The 20,412-nt window shown below is 48.5% G+C and overlaps 1 protein-coding gene and 1 long non-coding RNA gene across 7 annotated transcripts in view; one reads left to right on the forward strand and one right to left on the reverse strand.

Annotated features, from left to right (window-relative positions):
* CD99 (CD99 molecule (Xg blood group)) overlaps positions 1-15,271 on the reverse strand; it is a 35,738-nt gene extending 20,467 nt beyond the window's left edge. For 4 of the 6 annotated variants that reach the window (XR_013169362.1, XR_013169361.1, XM_077145258.1 and 1 more), the window contains exons 1-2: positions 15,128-15,266; positions 563-592 (exon numbers count right to left, since the gene is read on the reverse strand). Coding sequence is in view for 4 of the 6 variants with exons in the window: in XM_077145258.1 (XP_077001373.1) it covers positions 563-592; positions 15,128-15,194 (97 nt within the window). In the remaining 2 variants the exon portion in view is untranslated. Of the gene's footprint in view, positions 1-562; positions 593-15,127 lie in introns of all 6 variants that reach the window. The other 2 variants (XM_077145260.1, XM_077145259.1) reach the window with 2 other exon arrangements.
* Positions 15,272-15,358: 87 nt separating this feature from the next.
* On the forward strand, positions 15,359-20,015 carry LOC143672174 (uncharacterized). Its single transcript, XR_013169655.1, has 3 exons — positions 15,359-15,924; positions 17,322-17,656; positions 19,618-20,015. It is a non-coding gene; the product is annotated as an uncharacterized LOC143672174 (long non-coding RNA).
* The last annotated feature ends 397 nt before the right edge of the window (positions 20,016-20,412 follow it).

Below are 20,412 nucleotides of genomic sequence, written 5' to 3' on the forward strand. Positions count from 1 at the left end.
AACAATATAGCATCGAATGCATCCTGCGAAGGACAGGGGAAAAGGACTGGGTGTGTATGTGGAGGGGGACTCCTTAGGCTGGAACTCCGTACTTTCTGCATAGTGTTGCAGTAAACCTAAAATTGCTCCCCCAAAATAGGCTTCTTATTTTTTAAAAAAAATCTAAGAAAAAGATAAAGGGAGGGGGGAGGGCGAGCATGGGAGCCAGAGAGGTGAAAGTCTTAAATGTTTCCGGGAAACCGGACAGAGGGCAGGTCACCTGGACTGACCCAGGACTGACCAGGAAGGGACAGATGGACAGGAAAAAGGGCCCCAGTTGGGGGCAGGGGACGCTCCCTCGCGCCCGGGAATGCCCAAGTAGGGCTCAACCACAGCCCCCCGAAGTGCCTTGCAAGTCACGTGGGATTTGTGAACACTGCAAGGGAGTATCACCTGTTCCACCAGCAAAACAATATTTTCCCTCATGAGGTCTTGTGATTTTGCTCACCGTTTGTAGATATAGGTGTGACGAGACACGTTAAACTAGTCACTTTTTTGCTTTTTAAATGGCGTCATGACTTACCGGGAAGGGCATCAGATAAATCAAAATCATCTAAAAGAGAGAGAAAAAGAAGAGTCATGTTAGAAAGGAGGAAAATAAACGTGTACTGGAAAATTAAGACAATAACCCAAGTGATCTGCTATTTTCCTCGATTTTGAAATGACTGTGGTACTCAGCAGCTTTCAAAAATCTGTGGTGGGTTGCAATTTTTTTTCTCATGCTGCAAATTCACTTTCAAGCCTAAAAATGCAACTCAAGTAGCCCATCCTTTATATAAGGTATTATGAGTCTACAGTTGAGCAGAACTGAAAATAGTGAGGAAATGTGGCAATTCTGTATGTGTATTAGCCTTAAAAAGTAGGACCTTTGCAAGAGACTAGCAACGTCCAACTTATAATGGAAAAAACATCCAAAGCACAAGAACCTTTCCTTTCATTAGCAACTTGTCTGTAATCCTCCAGACAAAATATATTCCTTGTAGAAACAGGACAAGCTAAAAAAGCACATACAAAAGGAAAAAGAAAATCTTGTATTTGCATAGGGTTAGAAGACTGGCATTATTTTCTTTGCTGTTTGATCCCATTGCCACTTTCCTCATTCAAACAATTACCATACTTTCGGGACATCGCTGATCGATTGGGGGGTGGTGGGGAGCCAAGTTGAGGGAATTATGAAACTACTGGCTTGGACTGTCTGGCCAACTGAAAGACGATGGATGTGGAACGAAAAGTCAAGTTTCTCCATCCCCGATAAGAAAAGGGGACAATGCTTAGCTCTCAGGAAGGGTTAAAGGTTTCAGGCTCAAAGCATCCCACAGATGTTGTCTCAAGATTACAATGTTTCCAAATCGATGGAAACACTAATAGGCACACTGTAGCCCATTGCCATCTCTTGTGTGTGTGTCGCTCTCGTGCGTGTGTGCGTGTTGGGAAAGGGGTGGGAAGTAGCACAACTCCCAGAAGCAATCCATGTTGGACCCAAACCAGGAAGAAATCACAGCCAGATTGTCTCCACCATCTGAGAACGTGGAAATGACTGTTTCAAAACCCCAGAAGGAGCCACGCCCTGCGGGGCACAGCTAATGTCATTCCATGCGGCGTGCAACAGCTTTTTACAAGCTAGCAAGTGGAGGCACCGTGGATCTTAAATGTCCACCAGGCAAAAACGCATCAACTATTTGTCCACAGGTCCTTCCACGCCAATCCCTAGAACTGTTTTAACTCCTTCAACACGTTCCTTGCTTGAAATGATGGCGTCTGGAGCTGTCCTGGATGTGCACGTTAACATATTCTGGCCACGGGATTTCTAAATCTTTGGGGCCAGCCCAGCGTGTCTGAGCAAGCTGCCCCATACAAAGGGATTTCAAGAGTAACTAATCTATTTTTAGTTAAGGCGGAACAGAGAGGCTGGAGGGAAGTGCCTGAAACTGTAGAGCTGTGTTCCAGCAGCCGTGTGTCTTGAAGACGATGGTATAATGATACAGCTTTCGCAATGTGACTGTGTGATTGTGAAAACCTTGTGTCTGATGCTCCTTTTATCTACCTTGTCAACAGACGAGTAGAACGTATGGAATAAAAATATATAAATAATAGGGGGAACAAATGTTAAAATAAATTTAGTTTGAAATGCTGGTGATCAATGAAATGGAGGGGTAAGGGGTATGGTACGTATAATTTCTTTTTTCTGTTTTCATTTTATTTCTTTTTCTGAATTGATGCAAATGTCTGAGAAAAGATCACAACGACGAATATACAACTATGCGTTAAAGAAAAGAATGTTCATATTGTATGTTGATCGGCTTTACTGATAAAAAAAATTTTAAAAAAAAGAGTAACTAATCTAGCCTTTAGGAGAGAAAAGGGGACTTACGAAGACCGTAAGCGTTTGGAAGGCTGAAAACCAACCTACATCCCAAACTCAAAAGTCAAGACAGCTGTTTGGTTTCTTCCCCTACATCTAAACCCTTCTAATTCCTAATAAAGAGAAGATGGTTACACACGCAATTACCAAAGAAACAAAACAGAACACAGCACGTTATACTGACTCATAAACCCAGTTTCAGAAAAAACTCACTCGGAAAAGGGGAAATAAACGGGGAAAGAAAGCACCAGCCTCTTCTCAGATGAAGCCATCACCAGATTCTCGGGGTGCAGCAGCGACGAGGCAGGGCCTCCCCAGCTGCTGGGCAGCCCCTGAGGGGGGAGTGCCACCCCCGAACCCCCCCCCAGGGGAGTTCTCAGGCAAGCTCAGACCCCACCCTACTCAGGAAAGAAGCCAATTTCCCCAAAGTGCCTCCCTCTCTGTGCCAGCATGTCCCACACACATCCACCGCAAAGCATCTCCACGTAGTGGGCAGGGCACCTCGGAGCTCACATAGGGTGGAGGCCAAGCCCCAGTGGAATCCCAGTACCTCCGTTAGAGTGTGTGCCTGTTTAAACCTATTACATACCCCGCAAAAGCCATGTTTTCATCTTGATCCAATCTCGTAGGAGTGATTCAAGACTGTGGGTTGGAAACTTTTGATGAGATTTTCTCCATGGAGATGTGGCTCACCCAATTGTGGGGATACCCTTTGATTCGATGGAGATGTGACTCCACCCATTCCAGGTGGGTCTTGTTTACTGGGATCCTTTACAAGGAAACCTTTTGGAGAGAAACTTCAGAGCCTACAGAAGCGATGCAAACGACAGAAACAAGAGAAGGGACAGAAACCTCAGAGCCCACGGAAACTTCAGAGCAGAACTGACACAGATGTGCACACGTGGAGAACAGAGACACGGATGTCTGGAGATGCTTGGAGCCCGGTAGACATCACCTTGAGATGTTGAGCAAGCCAGAACCTGGAGAGAGCCCAGGGAAGCCAAGAAATGAAAGCAGCCTTGGAGAAGCAAAGTGAGGAACCCACAGGAACAGAGGCTGAAAGCAACGGAGCCCAGGAGCAAGGGACCAGCAGATGCCAGCCACGTGACTCTCCAGCTGACAGAGGGGCTCCTGACCCATCAGCCTTCCTTGAGTGAAGGTAACCTCTTGTTGGTGCCTTAATTTGGCTATTTTCATTGCTGTAGAACTGTACGCTTGTAACTTATTAAATTCCCCTTCTGTAAAAGCCGTTCCACTTCTGCAGTATTGCATTAGAGCAACTTGCAAGCTAGTGCAGATGGTAAGAATCAAAACTTTCACGTATTCTTCTAAGACTCTTCCCCCCAGACTGTCTCAGTTCTTATAACTAGAAGTCTGCATCCCCCACCTCTGTCTGCCCAGGTTCCCCTTTTATAGGATGCACTGCATCCCTCTAAAAGATACACCCATGTCCTAATGCCTCATACCTCCCAGTATACCTTATTTGGAAATAAGTTTCTTTGACTGGATGACAGCGTGTCCTCATCCAATAAAGCAGGATATTTGGACACATAGATAGATGGATAGGAGAAAGCCATGAGAAGACAGAGACCAAGGATGGGACGATGCCTCTGCAAGCCAAGGAACTCCGAGGAGGGCTGGCAACCACGAGAAGCTGGAGGAGTTCAGAAGGAACTGCCCGGGCACCTGGAGAGGGAGCGTGCCCTGACCACACCAGGGCTTAGGATGCCCAGCCCCCAGAGCTGGGAGAGAAGAAATGTGTGTTGCCTCAAGCCACCGGTTTATGGCACAGTGCTGCAGCAGCCCAGGGACCTAAACAACCACCTCCCCAACCGCTCCCATCTCTGCCACGCTCAGCTTTATGTCAAAACTGTTTCGCTTGCAACCTCTGGCCCTGGTAGCTCTTCCTGGGTTGTTTGGAGTCTTGCCACAATTGCACATGTCCCTGTATGTGATTGCATGTGTACTGTATGTGATTGTGTGCACTGAGTGTGCAATTGCACATGTACTGTGTGTGCATGGTTGGGTGTGTACTGTGTGTGATTGCATGTGCACTGCATGCGCAATTGTGTGTGTACTGAGTGTGTGATTGCCTTGTGATTGTGTGTGCACTGCATGTGTGACTGTGTGTGCATTGAGAATGTGATTCTGTGTGCACTGAGTGTGCAACTGTGTGGTGTGATTGTGTGTGAGTGTGTGTGCACTGCACATGTAACTGTGCACTGAGTGTGTGATTATGCATGCACTGCATGTGTGGTTGTGTGTGCAATTACATGTGCACTGCATGTGCAAATGTGTGTGCACTAAATGTGCAATTCCATGAACATTCCTGTGCACTGTGTGTGATTCTGTGTGAACCTGTGTGTGCAATTGTGCGTGCAGTGTGTGATGGTGTGTGCAATGCATGTGCAGTTGTGTGCATCTGCATGTGACTGTGTGCTGCATATGCAATTGCTTGTGCATTGCATGTGTGACTGTGTATGCTTCATGTGTGATTGTGTGTGCATGGCATGTGCTATCTCTTGTGCACTGTGTATGTCTGTACATGCACTGCATATGTAATTGCACATACACTGGGTGTTTGGTTCATCACAATCCATCCATCCCTCCACCAAAGCATGTGGCCGGTCATGACTCCCTCTGCTCAGGGCAAAAGGCAGGGGGCTGGGGGCACCAGCTGGAGATTCCCTTTTCTGATCCCCGGACGGCCAGCAGGGGCTGGGGGATGACAGGAAAACACCACAAAACCTGCTTTCAGGTTCACTCCCTGGAAATGAAACCCCAGCTGCCATTTGGGGCGGAGTTTGCTGGAGAGCTGGAGGAGACCTTTTTTTTTTTTTAAATCGAAACCGTGTTCTGTTTCCTACTCAGCTTGAAAATACACCAACACGTCAGCAAAAGGCAGAAGGCCCGGTGGCTTCCCCTGAGCTGTGCAGTGTGATATGACTCAGAGGGCAGAGACCTCCGCCTTTCCGACGGGTGAGTCACACTCACTCCAGAAGATACACCCTTCAGGGGCAAACCTTACGTTCTTTCTAAAAACAGCCAGCCAGCCATTTGGAGAAGGGCAATGAACTCCACCCAGGAAGCATCACTGCCACACTCGGTGCAGGGCTAGTGGACAGTGTGCAACCGAGAGCCAGCTTTGCCTGGCTTAGAAAGACCCCAAAGCGCCCCTTGGAGCAGATGCCTTTGACTTATCAACCACAGGGCAAAACCCAGGAGCTGGTTTCACTTATGCCAGACATTAAATCCTATCATAATAGAACAGCGGGGTTTTTTTCTAAACAGAAATAAAAAGGCCCATGATAATAAGTCATAGTGCCCACGCCATGCCGCAGGCCAATTTACAACAGAATATTTAGGGGTGAGATTGAGGCGTCCTTGTTTTAAAGACTTCTGATGGGACATCTACTTAGACCAGCTCTGAAGACCAACGCTGGGTGATTTCTATTTGCTTAATGCATTTCCAACCCATCCCCTGTCTTCCATCTCTGCTGCCTGAGTAACCCCTCCCTGCTACTGGCCACAGAGGGGTCTTTGAGTTAAAAATCCACACTCTTCATAGGTGGCAATGGAGACCCCCCACCATCTGCCCCCATCGCAATGACACGACAAACCACAGCTCTCCCCACCCTTACTGCTTCCTGCTTGCTTAGCATCCTGCAGGCAGCAGCTTCTCTGCAGCTGCATCATCACCCACCCCTGGCTCGTTTTCAACAGCAGCCTTCCCCTACACATCCAGCTTCCCCTCGGCTCACTCAGTAAACTTCTGTACAGAGCCAGGACCCAAGAGAAGAACTGTCTGACCCCCTGGAGGACAGGAGTCTCTGCTCAGAGCCCCATGGGGCACAAGACTGACTTAGATCCACAATGACACATACCTCAAGACACCCAAGTCAACGCCTGGGCTGTGATGCCTCCAGGCTAAGAACAGAGGGCAAGGGCCAGGTCTCACATCTCCATAGCTGCAGCCATTGGCAGGGGCAGACACATAGTATTCAATCCAGGCTGGTTCTAGGGATGCATGAGAGAACTAGGACAGCCACAGATGGGTGGGCAGGTTACAGATGGATGGATATGTGGACAGACGGGTGGGTGAATGAGTGCATGGTGGAAATGATGGAAGAGTGCGTGGGTAGATAGGAGGGTGAGTGGACGGATAAATGGGTGGATGGATGGATGTTTGGACGATGGATGGGTGAGTGGATGGATGGGTGGGTGGATGGATGGGCAAATGGGTGGAATGTGGGTGGATGGATGAATGGGTGGGTAGGTGGGTAGGTGGATGGTTGGACGGGTGGATGAATGAAGGATGGGTGGATGGGTGGATGGTGGGTTGAAGGATGGATGGATGGGTGGGTGGGTGGATGAATGGGTGAATGAATGCACAGATGGATGGATGAATGTTTGGATGGATGGATGAGTGGATGGATGAGTGGAAGGTAGGACTGATGGATGGATGGCTAGATCGGCAGGTGGGTAGATGGATGGTTGGATGGTGGGTGGATGGATGTGTGGGTGGGTATGTGGGTAGATGGATGGTTGGATGGGTAGGTGATTGGACAGATGCATGGGTACGTAGATGGGTGGGTGGGTGGATGGACAGATAAACACATGGATGGACTGATGGATGGGTCTATCGATGGATGGATGGACAAGTGAATGAGTGATGTGTGTATAGGTTGGAGGGTGGTTGGACGGGTACATAGGTGGTTGGATAGGTGGATAAATGAATGGATGGATGGATGGATAAATGAATGGATGGATGGATGGATGGGTGAGTGGATGGATGAGTGGAAGGTAGGACTGATGGATGGATGGACAGAGAGATAAATGAATGGATGAATGTTTGGATGGATGGATGGGTGAGTGGATGGATGAGTGGAAGGTAGGACTGATGGATGGATGGCTAGAGCGGCAGGTGGGTAGATGGATGGTTGGATGGTGGGTGGATGGATGTGTGGGTGGGTATGTGGGTAGATGGATGGTTGGATGGGTAGGTGATTGGACAGATGCATGGGTAGATAGATGGGTGGGTGGGTGGATGGACAGATAAACACATGGATGGACTGATGGATGGGTCTATCGATGGATGGATGGACAAGTGAATGAGTGATGTGTGTATAGGTTGGAGGGTGGTTGGACGGGTACATAGATGGTTGGATAGGTGGATAAATGAATGGATGGATGGATGGATAAATGAATGGATGGATGGATGGATGGGTGAGTGGATGGATGAGTGGAAGGTAGGACTGATGGATGGATGGCTAGATCGGCAGGTGGGTAGATGGATGGTTGGATGGTGGGTGGATGGATGTGTGGGTGGGTATGTGGGTAGATGGATGGGTGGATGGGTAGGTGATTGGACAGATGCATGGGTAGATAGATGAGTGGGTGGGTGGATGGACAGATAAACACATGGATGGACTGATGGATGGGTCTATCAATGGATGGATGGACAAGTGAATGAGTGACATGTGTATAGGTTGGAGGGTGGATGGACGGGTACATAGATGGTTGGATAGGTGGATAAATGAATGGATGGATGGATGGATAAATGAATGGATGGATGGATGGATGAATGGATGGATGAGCTGAAGGATGGAGGGGTGGATGAATGAGTTAAAGGATGGGTGGGTGGGTGGGTAAGTTTCAAGGTCCTCAGTGCCTCATCTTGGATGAGTTCACTACCAGGATTCAGAAGCCAGGGAGCCCTCTCCCGGACAACTATTCTCTTGCAGACTGCATTAGCTTAGGTAACCACAGGTCACTCCCTTCCTGCCATGCCTCACAAGTGTCTCTGGCCTGATTCACTAAGCTACACTTGGAGGGTCAGTGTTGCCACCCATGAAGTGTCCTTTTGCTCCCCCATGTTATGTGCTTGGGGACAGCAGTTCTCCATCTGGAGCCCACTGGCCTTGGAACAGGCTTGGCACTGGCTCACCTCACATGGATGGTCAGACATGCCCAGGATAGTCTGAAACTTTCATCTCCTTGCAGTTCTCTCTCCAATTCTATTTCCCCACCTGTATTTCTCTCTACCCTTCAGCACCTTCATGATTTCCTCCTTAGCAGGTCATAACTTGGAGCCTAAGTAGACATTTAAATGTCATCCTATAATTAACAATTTCATATTTGCTGCATTGGAAGGAATCGATCAAGTTTATATGCACCTAAAAAAAAAAAAAGAAAAGAAAAGAAATACTACTACATCTAGTTTTTGTGGGCTGCACTTTTCTTTCACCATCCCTGCAGCTCTTTCCCTCACTGGAGTTCCTTGGGAGTTGCATTCCCAGGAAAAGGATGCAAAGACCGAGTCCACAGAAATGGTGCCATGGGGGCAGCGTGGGGCTGAATCAGCAGGTCAAGGAAGTAGAAGGGGAGCCAACTGGAAGAGGAAGGAGGGTGAAGAATAACCACAGCTGTTTCCGGGAGGGCTCAGTGGGTGATCCATGTGAAGTGGGCCTTGTGATTCACCACCCATCATCCCAGGAGATGGACTCGGAGACAACTGGGCATTTAAAGAAAAACCCACACCATGCACCACCGAGCAGGCCAGTGTCCCTCACCACCAGGAGAAGGCCAGTGGGTTCCTCAGACCACATCCTTGGGTCCCAGCTCATCAGTCCCTGAGCCAAGGACCCCTCAGTACTGGTTCTGGAAAAGGGAAACCTGTGAGAAGGCAAATTCCCCAGAGGTCCGGGTTTCACTTGGCTCTGAAAATGACAGTGTGCCAAGTAACAAAAAGTGACTTTATAGCCTTCAATGACAGATGCACTGGGAACTGTTTCCCATCTTTGTTACGGATTGCTGCACATGTATTTACGTGCATGTGGCAGGGATCCACCTATGCTGGGTTTTAAAAATCAAAAGTTTCTCATTCCAGAGGTGGGGACAGGACAGGGCAGCTGCTTTCTGGGGGAGCCTAGAGGCTGCTGCAGTGACATCCAGGCATCCATTCCCTGGTGGTCGGTACCCACGGACACCGTCCATCCCCAAACCTGGGTGGGACTCCACCATCGGCACAACACTTGCTTCTGGAAGCTTCTCTCCTGGGATTGCCCACAGGGTCTTCAGCATGTGACGTCATCCTTTAGTCTCCATGCCCTTGTCTATAAAAGGACCACAGTAAAGACCTCCAGGGATGCTGCAGAGATGAAATAATGCTGTGCACACCCTTTGAAAAGCGCAATGCAGCACAAAAGAGTGAGCGGGGACTCAATGGAGCATTCAACAGAAATCCAGTGTTGGGGGCGGGGAATGCAGTGTTTGGGAAAATGACAATTCTAGAATTCCTCACCCCCCAAGGGGCCTTTTTATTTTTGCAAATCTAAAAGCAGCTGGGATGCAAACCAATAAATCAGAGGTTGCAGACTGGGATCTGGAGGTCAGCAATGGATTTGGATAAGCTCCCAGGTCACCCGTGAGGACCCCAGCTGGGTCTGAGATACTAGGATGGGCCCTGGCTGGGTGGGTTGAGCAGATTTGAGTTTTGATAGTCTCCTTAGGCCTCAGGAGAGAGAAGGAAGGAAGGCAGGAATGCACAGCAGAGATGCTGGCAGGCTCTTAGCCTGGGCATTGGATATAGCCACAGCTTAACAGAATTGATTTTCTTTGCATTCCTACATATTTTATCCTATGCACTAAAAAAATTACTCTTAGGGGTGCTGGCTCTAGGCCTCCCCAAGTGCCCAAGGGGTCCAGGGGACACAGTAGCTAGGGGCTTTTGCATTAGTTCAGGAAAAACGTGATGGGGATGGGGGAGGGGAGCAGTCTGATAAAAAGAAAGCAGTCATGGAGAAAGGAAATGGGTGGAGGAGGATTTAGCAAATTAAATCAACAGGATTTGCTAAGACATCAGACAGGAGAGGAAGGGGTTGGCAGGAGTGGAAAGTGATGCTTCTGTTTAAGAGCGTGGGCAAATGGTCATATCATAAAAGATACATTGCAATATGGACTATGAATTCTATATCAATGTAAATTTCTCAGGCTTGATAACTCTATTTAAGGTGGTTACAGAAATGAGCCTCCTTGTTCTTAGGAAATTCATACAGAAGTGTTAAATATGAGGGGTGCGTGATAATACAACCTACTCTCAAACGATTAATAGAGACAGAGGCAGACAGAGGTAAAAAGATAATTGATAGATCATAGAAAATAATGGCACAGCTAGATAAAAATGACAGATACATAATAGATAAATGTACAGAGAGACATAAATGGGTACAATTGATATTTAGTAGATTGATAGATCAATAGCAGGCAGATATAGATGGACAGATAATACATAAATGGATGATAGAAAGAATAGATCGACCAATGATACAACAAACTGTGGCAAATGCTAAGAGTTCTAAGTATCTTGGCAGGGGGTATGTTGACATCCTATGTACAGTTTCAGTGTTATTTCTGCAAATTTCCTGTAAATTTGAAGTTCTTTAAAAAATAAAATGTTAGGAATAAAAAAAAGATATAAAAATTCTCTTTCCTGTACCCCTACATCAGGTGAGTTACATCTTGGGGTGAATACATTAAAAAGAGACCATTTTAGTTCATATCCAAATTTGAACCCATGTCTTTCTCTAACAGAAGAAAGCTGAGTGGCAAAATCTGAGCTCCGGAAGCGTGCATAAAACCTCTACTTTTCCAACCCCGTTTACCCTCAACACAACGGGCATTAATCATTCCAGTTCGCTGTGTTCTGTTGAAACGTCTGCATTTTCCTGTCCGCATTTCCTATGGATCCATCTCTTGGCAGAGTACGTTTAAAAGTGTCGCAAACACTGAGTCGAGGCGGGAACCACAGACCAAGGAGTTGGAATTCCTCGGCCGCATTCTCCATCGCTGACTCATGTCTTCCAAGGACAGGGAATTTAACAGCCATCTGCCCTTCCTGCTTTCTCAAGAGGCACTGTGGATTCAACCGATCTCACTTCAGCTTGTTTTTAAAGCACCCCTGGATTGATTAACCAGCGCTTGAAAAAATGCCTATCAACCATGACTCCAACTTCTCAAAATCAAAGGACTCATCAAACGGCTTCATGCAAAAAAAAAGCTACAGGCTTGCCAAAGGAAAGCGATGCAAAGAGGTTTAGATTTGCAATGGCTTCCAAACTATTTGACAACCATCCACGGCAACAGATGCATTTTATATCATGGCCCAGTCCACTCAGACAGGGAAAAAGGCAGCGACGCTTCACTAGGAATGCCAAGGCATGGGTATTACATGCTGATGATTCCCTACTCCAATTATTCACACTGAATTGCACCATGACTCATTAATAGGTTTCAACCCATAGTTTGAGAGACGCTGACTGGAGAGCTTCCTCTTGCTCGTGGAAGGAAAAAGGAAATGGCTGGTTTCCTATTTAGAGGATTTCTCAATAATATCCCTGCGGGGACCACGAGAGATGGTGGCAACACTGAATCACGCTGCGACAAAGCGGAAACACACCCATCTGTTGTCTCCAAAAGCTAACAGGAAAACTAGGCAAAGCACGTGACTAGGAAATTCAAGAAGAGGAAGCCGGACAGGATGTAAAGAAATGAAAAGAGCAAAACTTCTGTAAATGCAAGCAGAAATCTTTGATTAGCTACCGTTTTTCACCCAAGAGACTGGCACAAATGAACAAGAACTGTAAGTGTTGGTTTGTCTGCAGCCAACCCAGAGATTTCACCACACAACGACGAAGCCATGTCCAAAAGCAGTATGGCGGTGCTTCGTCAGATCGAAAACACATGCACACCTTATAAATCACAGCACCCAATGAGCAGACCGGATCTTGAAGGAAAGCACTTTCCCAAAAGCAAAGATCATGCATGCTAACCTCTCCGAGCTGAAATGCGTTAAAACTTCATCGGACACAGCCCCTCAGGGGCTCCAGACCAGGTCTGTGAAGACATTCCAGAAAACAAGCCCACGCCTGCCCCAGGCATTGTTTGTTGGATTTCAGCGGATGGGAATGCTTGCATTTTCAAACAGCACAGGCCGTGGCTCAAATGCTCAGACAGAACTGCCTTTGCTGCTGGCCCCAATTCAGCCTCCTAAATCCATTGTGCACGGTCCCTTCCAGTACGCTCCCATCACCGACACGAGTCGCTGAGCTCCAGTTACGTGAGTTACTGAAGCCGCCAGACCGCCTCAGATGAATGAGATTCAGCCAAGAGACCCGCCCACCAGCATCCTAAACTCCAACACGTGTAAATTCCAAAAGTTATGCAACAGCACTGCTGACATTTGCAGCCAGATAATTCTTTGATGCGGGGGCTCTCTCATGCAATGTAGGACGTTCTACGAGCTCCCCACCGAACCACTTGAAATCAGTAGCCCCCAAACTGTGGCAACCAAAAAACTCTCTGCAGGTATTGCCTGGTTGGAAAGGCTGCCATCCATAAAGCTGAACAATTTACTCTTCCTTCTGCAGCCAAACGGCCCCCACACCCACTTAAGAGAATTCCGGAGGAATTGGGACCACAGAGGAGCCAAGGACACGGGAATCAGACACAGGGGGCAGTCAGGATCCATTGCAAGCTCAACGGACTTTTGTGGCCAGAATGGAAACCAAAGCCAGAGATATATTTCTAATAAGAAAAGTGTCTTCCAAGTTCCACCCACGCAAAAGCAAACCTTCTCTGATAAAACCCCATTTGCATCTTTGGAACAGTCTGTTCCTAACCCTATCCCCAGACCCCAGAAGGCTCAGCTTCTGTGTGTGTGTGTGTGTGTGTGTGGGTGTGGAGACCAATGTATACCCCAGGCCAGTTGTGTTCTCTGTGGGAGAAGCTGGTGCTTTCTGACCCCGTCCAGGCACCCCCTCCACGTCCTCTATCCCTTTATGACAAGATGCAATCCTGGATAGACAGACCTTCCTGTTGGTAAGCACCTAGGCAGCCAAAGGAGGCCACTCTCAGCTAACACTGCCACAGATGGGCTTAACGGCGTCGTATAACGGCTCGTGTGGAAGCCCAGAAAACATAAGGGTGCTTCTGTCTTGGGACCCCGCATCTGCCAGTAAAACCGTTACCGTCGCTACAAGCCCCATTCAGTATATTACTAGACTAATAGATGAAAGGAAAAATGCAAAGGTGGTGCAACACAAACAGTGAACCCTCACGTAAACTATGAACTCACTATCTACTCAACAGTACAATGATGATACTATTCTTTAATCAGTTGTGACAAATGCATCACACGAACACGAGGTGTTCATAATGGGGGGGGCATACGTTTTTATACCTGTATTTTATGCATGTTTTTCTGTAAAATTCAACAAGAAGAAAACATTCAAGCCTTCACACTGTAACATTTGCTCCCCTGAGCTCTTACAATTATGGGACAATTATATCTGATGGCTTCTATCTTATTTTCCTATTCAGATATCTCTCTCCCTCAGTAGACTGTAAATTTTAGGAAGACCAGACACTTCCCTCACTCATCCCCCAAGGGCCAGGCACAAAATGGGTATCCAGCAGTGAATGAATGAATGAATGAATGAATGTGTGCATAGCTGGAGAGAGCAGGGAAAACCCCCTTCACTTGTCTCAAGAGGAACAGGGAAAACCCTGGCAAGAAGTCCTCTCGTTTTGGGGAGGTGGGAATAAGGAAGGGTTTTGGGTAGAAAATGAATAAGGAGGGAGGTCTGGCTACAAGCTATTATGATCTTATGGCTTGTTTTCACATCGGACCACATGTCATTCTTTCTCAAATGCCACTGAAACTAACAATAGTGCTTCAGTCCATGTACAAACAAACTCATCAACCAGCCCCCAAGTGCCCGGCAGGGGCTGCCATTCCCAGACACATTCTTGGGGCTTCTGCTCCAGCTGCCAGGCAGACCTCACAGACCTCCTTCTCATTCCTAAACCGTGACCAGCAGAGATAAGGCCAGGCCGGGATGACGCTGCGTGCAGATCTGCTGAAAAATGTGTCCATACTCAAGTGGGAGAAAATAAAAAAGAAGCACCGTGAAGTGGGGAAAATGCGTTATAAAATGCTACAGCCAGTACCACCCTAGCTTCTAGTGAAAAAAGGAAGAGAGAGAGAGAGAGAGAGACAGAGAGACAGAGAGAGAGAGAGAGAGAGAGAGAGAGAGAGTGCTGACCGGACTTTCTGTACTCAACGTTACAGGACTATCGAGGGGCACACATGTACCCGTACGTCTCTGTACCCGGGTCCCCAACTTAGAAGGGCCCCGCGCTCAGGAGACCCCGAAATCCTGGTGGCACGGAGACGCCCAGGACTTTCCTATATTTTCTGGGCCCTCCCCTTCCCGGCCGCGGCTCCCTGGCCGCTTCCAAAATCAGGCCCCGGGCGCAGGGCGTGGCACTGGGGGCCCCGGCTCTCAGGCGGCCTGCGCGCGGCGCCAGGAGAGTCTCGGGTTCCTGGGGCGACCCTGGGAGTCACAGCGACACCGGGCGCCTGCCGAGGCGCAAACGCGGGCTCGGGAGAGAGAAGAAAGTCCCCCTGCCGTGGCGCAGGAGGGAACAAGTTCTGTCCAACGTCAAGAGTTTGCGACTCGCAAACCCGCGCGGCAAGTTCACCCCAGTGCACCCCTGGGGAACGTACGGCCGCTTCTTGGGGCATTGGCCGCGCCCTGGGGGCACCGCGTCCCCCGCTGGGAAGGCCCCGGCGCCGCCCCCGCCGTTCCTGAGCCCTTCCACGGCCCGCGCGCCCTCCCTGGAGCCCCGACCCGCGTCCCCCGAAGACCCCCCGCCCTCGCTCACCCTGGGCGCGCGCCAAAGCGCTCAAGAGGCCGACCAGCAGCAGCGCGAGGACGGACGGCCGCGCCATGGTGCGCCCGGAGCGCGCAGCGACAGTTCCGGAGTGACAACTCCAGCGGCCGCGGCGCGAGTGAACTGGGCCGGTCGGGGCGGGGCCGCGGCGAGGAGGGTGGCTGGCGGGTGGGTGGGGGTGGAGTGCTCCCGCCTCCGCCTGCTCTGCCTGCGTCGGGCCTCTATCTCCTCGTAGCCATTCCGCGCCTCGGGGAGCCTCGGGGCGCCGAGCCTCCCGGGCGGGAGCCGCGGGAAGCCCCTTTGGGGGGGGGGGGGGTCGCAGGGAAACCCTTTCCCTCTACGCGACAGTGTGGACCCCTCCCCACCCCTAACGAGGATCCCTCCTTTTCCAGTTCAGCGTGTCCCCCTTACCCGACCCTGCATTCAAATAGGCCTGAGCAACAGGGCGCGCAGCTCGCGGGGGGCTGGACTCGGGGCCTTTGGGAAACAGCGCGTGGACCCCTGTGCCCCAGCCGGCCGAGGGGCTTCCCTCCCAGGCGCCTCCGCGTCTCCGCAGCCCCTTCTCCCCCAAGGCCGGGGCTGGGGGTTTAGGTGGGGGAAAGGGAGCGTCTGGCGGCGGGTGGGGGCGGGTCAGCGAATGCGCCCCCCGCCCGCATCCTGCTTGCGGTCTCTGGGACCAAGACAAGGAAGGACAGGCCCTGGCAGCTGTGCCATGGCTCCCCAACTCTGCTCCCAGGCCCCTACAAGGGAAAGTGTTCCTTTCCTATGATCACAGACAAGAAGATCAGGTAATTGTTTTTTAATCCTTTTTATTATATAGTATGACATATATACAAAGCAAAGAAATAAAAAAGCAGTAGTTTTCAAAGCACTCTTCAAAAAGTGGTTACAGGACAGATCCCAGAGTCTGTCATGGGCTGCCATACGATCCTCTCACATTTTTCCTTCTGGCTGCTCCAGAATATAGGAGGCTGGAGGGTTTATATATATTTTTACCATCACAATTGATTTTTTTCCTTCCTTTTTTGTGAAAAATAACATACATACAAAAAAGCTATAAATTTCAAAGCACAGCACCACAATTAGTTGTAGAACATATTTCAGTCTTTGACATGGGTTACAATTTCACAATTTTAGGTGTTTACTTCTAGTTACTCTAAAATACTGGAGCCTGAAAGAGATATCAGTTTAATGACTCAGCATTCATATTCATTTGTTAAGTCCCATCTTCTCTGTATGACTCCACCATCACCTTTGATCTTTCTATCCCTCTCTTTAGGGGTGGTTGGGCTGTGGTCATTCTAAATTTTTGATATTGGAAGGGTCTGTCAATAATAAGGGGTAGGGGGTGGGCCACAGTGGCTCAGCAGGCAAGGACGCTTGCCTGCCATGCCAGAGGACCAGGGTTCGATTCCCGGTGCCTGCCCATGTAAATAAATAGAAATAATAATAATAATAATAAGGGGTAGGGAGATGGAACTATCTGATGTTCTGGAGAGGCTGGGCTCGGTTTCAGAACTTATCTGGACCAGGGACCCATCTGGAGGTTGCAGGTTTCTGAAAAGTCACTCTAGTGCATGAAACCCTTGTGGAATCTTATATATTGCCCTAGATGTTCTTTAGGATTGGCTGGAATGGTCCTGGTTAGGGGTTGGCAGGTTACAGGTAGCAAGGTCTAACTTAAGCTTGCATAAGAGCAACCTCCAGAGTAGCCTCTCGACTCTATTTGAACTCTCTCTGCCACTGATAACTTTATTAGTTACACTTCTTCTCCCCCTTTTGGTCAGGATGGAATTGCTGATTCCATGGTGCCAGGTCTGGGTTCATCCCTGGGAGTCATCTCCCTCGTCACCAGGGAGACTTTCACCCCTGGATGTCATGTCCCATGGAGGGGGGGGAGGGCAATGATTTCACTTGAAGAGTTGAGCTTAGAGAGGCTGAGGCCACATCTGAGCAACAACAGAGATCCTCCAGAAGTAACTCTTAGGCATGCCTACAGGTAGTCTAAGCTTCTCCGCTACCTACATAAGCTTCACAAGAGTAATCCTCATGATCGAGGGCATGGCATATTGAGTTGGGTGTCCCTAAAGGTAATTGTTTTTTTTAAAAGAAGGTCCCTCAGGAACCAACCTGAGCTGAAAACCTACATTTCTCTCTAATCAACCCCTATAGCACTCATTCTCAGCCTGTGAGCACTTTCTGGTCCTCCTTGCACAGTCTTGGATTCCATGCCGGACATGGAGTCCAGGTGAGTGCAGACAGGAGGACATCAGCGGCTCTCTTTCTGGAGCAAGGGAATCAGAGCTCCTGCAGCCATTTTGACACATTGAGGCAAGTCAGTCTCAGGATGAAGCAGTGAGATGGAAGAAAGCAGGCACTTGAAGATATGCTGAACTCTGAAGGCATCTCCCTGTCGGTTCTCCAATTCAGCACCACTCTTTCCAAAAGACAGCTCCAACCCAGCTGATTTCCACCCTCCTAAAATGAGCTCCTTTGTGGCTGAAACTTCTCTCCCAACTGGTAAGATTCCAAAATGCACCCAGAGGCTGGGTGCATTTTATTACTGAGAACGTAGGTCGAGATCAGCACCCATAATGAATGTGCATGCATGCTCCCTGATGCCAGACTTTTAAATGCATATTCAATATGAAGGACATTTTGAAGACTTCTGTTTCTAGTCCATTAGGATTTTTTTTTAAGTGGTCCCTTTCTTGGCTGAAAGCAATGAGGTCCATAATATTTTGCAGGCATTTCAAAACTGGCTTCCAGAAGCTCTAACTTCCAGAATGAAAATTAAATCAACTGCAGAGTCCTTCCATGCTGCTGTATGGGCTGAACCGTGCGCAATGTCCACAGTCTCACCATTTTTGATGCACCCAAATGGCTTTTTGGGGGGATTCGGGCTAACCCTGTGTAACTTCACGGCCTGAACTTCCCTATGGGATTTGAGCTTTTTGCTGTCCTCATTGAGTTTCTAGTTGTTAATCCATCTGACGTTAGTTATCATACCTCGCTCTGAAAGCGACTTAGAAATACAGATACATAGCGTCCATCTACATGCACACAGTTACGCACGAATTTTCCTCCTCTCCCATCTTCTGAGTGAGACACTTTGTTGCTTGGTTCCTGAGCTTGATTTGCAGATCTGGGCAATGGATAATAATAATAGTTGCAGAAATGAAGACCCCACTGGGGGGGGGGGGGGGGGGGAAGTGCAGAAGGCAAAGCTACCCAAGGCAGGATGTGGAGTTTTGCAGAAAGGAAAATCTGAGAAGGAAAATCTTTAGGAAATCGTAGGGTCACGTCCTCAAGGAAACTCCTCCTCCCCGCTCCTTCTTCTCTCTCTTTCTGAATAGGTATTTTAGGGATGACTAATTCCTGCTCCAGGTCTGAGGCACTGTTGGGCCTTTTACCTTTGTGTTGTGCAAATTGGGATGGAGCATAGATGCTTCCTGGCTCCATTCATGTTGGCAAACTCTCTCTTTGCCCCTCTTTATTGCATTAGGGGGTTTGCATCCCTACTTCTCTGTCTGTGGCCTTCAGGGAGAAAGGGTAGCACTCCTCATGGAAGCTGGAGACCAGGGGCTCTGGAGGTGGGACCACACCTCTGCCCAGGCAGACTCTCACAGCTGCCACCTCCTTGCATCTGTTTCCCAGCTGGAAAATGGGAAGACAGGAGAACTGGAAATTGCATGAACTGTAAGAGCTGTGTGCAGCCATCAGCCTGGGCTTGCCCAGGCCACAGGGGGTAGGTGGGGAGGCGAGACTGGGCTTGGGGTCCCCCCACCCCAGGACACGGGGCTCCATCAACAGCCCCTGGGATCCTGATGGGACACCCACAATCCCACCTCCAAGATCCACATGTCCACATACTCTCTGCAGGTGAGAACTTAGTCATGGACCAAGAAGGACTTATTTAACCAAACACCCTGGCTGGGTCAAGGGCACCCATAAAATACACTGTCAGGATTTGTTTCATCTAACCACATCCTAAAGAGCCCTTTAAATCCATCCTATTAATGTATTTACGAGGGCAGTACTCTCTGGTGCTCGTTTCCCACATCTGTGTCCCTCCACCCCACCCTACTCAGCTCCTGCTCCACCTGCTCTGTCTTGGCTGCCCGAGTTCTTTGGCCATTTCCTTCTCAACGAAACCATGGCATGCTCAGCCATTTGACAAATGCTTCCAGGATACCTTCTCTTCTGTGGGAAGCAGCCCTGAATTCAAATAGCTGTGGCCCTGGCTACTTAGACCAGCCTCTTTTGTTTATTTTCAGAGCCCTTGATTTATGTTTTTATTTGTTTTTGTCTCAGTCTCTCCCTAGACCTTGTTTGTACCTCTCCACCTGGCTGAGAGCCCAACACAGAGAGAAGGAACATTTAGTTGCTCCATTACTCAAATGGATACAAAGAAAGGAGCTCACCACAAAAGGCTGGGCATTTAGATAATGAAACGCCTCCTCTTTCTCCTTGCCCTGTAGGAATCCACACACACTGTGGTGGTTTGGAGTTTTGTAACCAGAAAAACATGTTTTCTTCAACTTCACCCATTCCTGCGAGTGTGAACGCTTGTAAAGAGGACCTTTTGATGAGGCTACTTCAGTTAAGGTGTGGCCCAGAACTATCAGCATGAGTCACAATTTCATTACTGAATGCCTTACAGGGAAGGCCACAGAGAGAGAGACAGAAGCTGGAAGTCAACAGGAACAAGAAGCCAGGAGGGGCCGCCATATGCATTGTGTGTGACAGAAATCTCAGGATTTCTGTCACAGGCCATCCCAGAGCATGGCAGTCTTTTGGGAGAAAGCATTGCCTCGAGGATTCCTTAATTATGCACTTCTAGCTTCAAAATGATGAGCCAATAAATTCGCATTGTTCAAGCGAACCCATTGCATGGTATTTGCTTTAGCAGCCAGGAAATTAAAACACACACACACAAGTAAACATGCATATATATGTCTACATCTGCATCTACATCTAAATCTACATATATATATATATATCCCTACCCAATCATTATCCACCCAGCAACCCACCCACCCATCTATCACTCATCCATCTGTCCATCCATCCACTCACCCGCTCATCTTTCTTTCTTTCTATTATCTATTTATCTATCCATCATTTATCTAATCTTGAGCATCTATTATCCATCTATATATATCTAACTATTTATGTCTCTCTCTATACTACTCAACTATCTGTTAGCATTATCTGTCTATTTCTATCATCTATTATCTACCTAGCCATCCATCCATTCATCTATTTATCTAACT

Source organism: Tamandua tetradactyla, chromosome X, assembly GCF_023851605.1.
Source record: "Tamandua tetradactyla isolate mTamTet1 chromosome X, mTamTet1.pri, whole genome shotgun sequence".
Classification (NCBI taxonomy): Eukaryota; Metazoa; Chordata; class Mammalia; order Pilosa; family Myrmecophagidae; genus Tamandua; species Tamandua tetradactyla.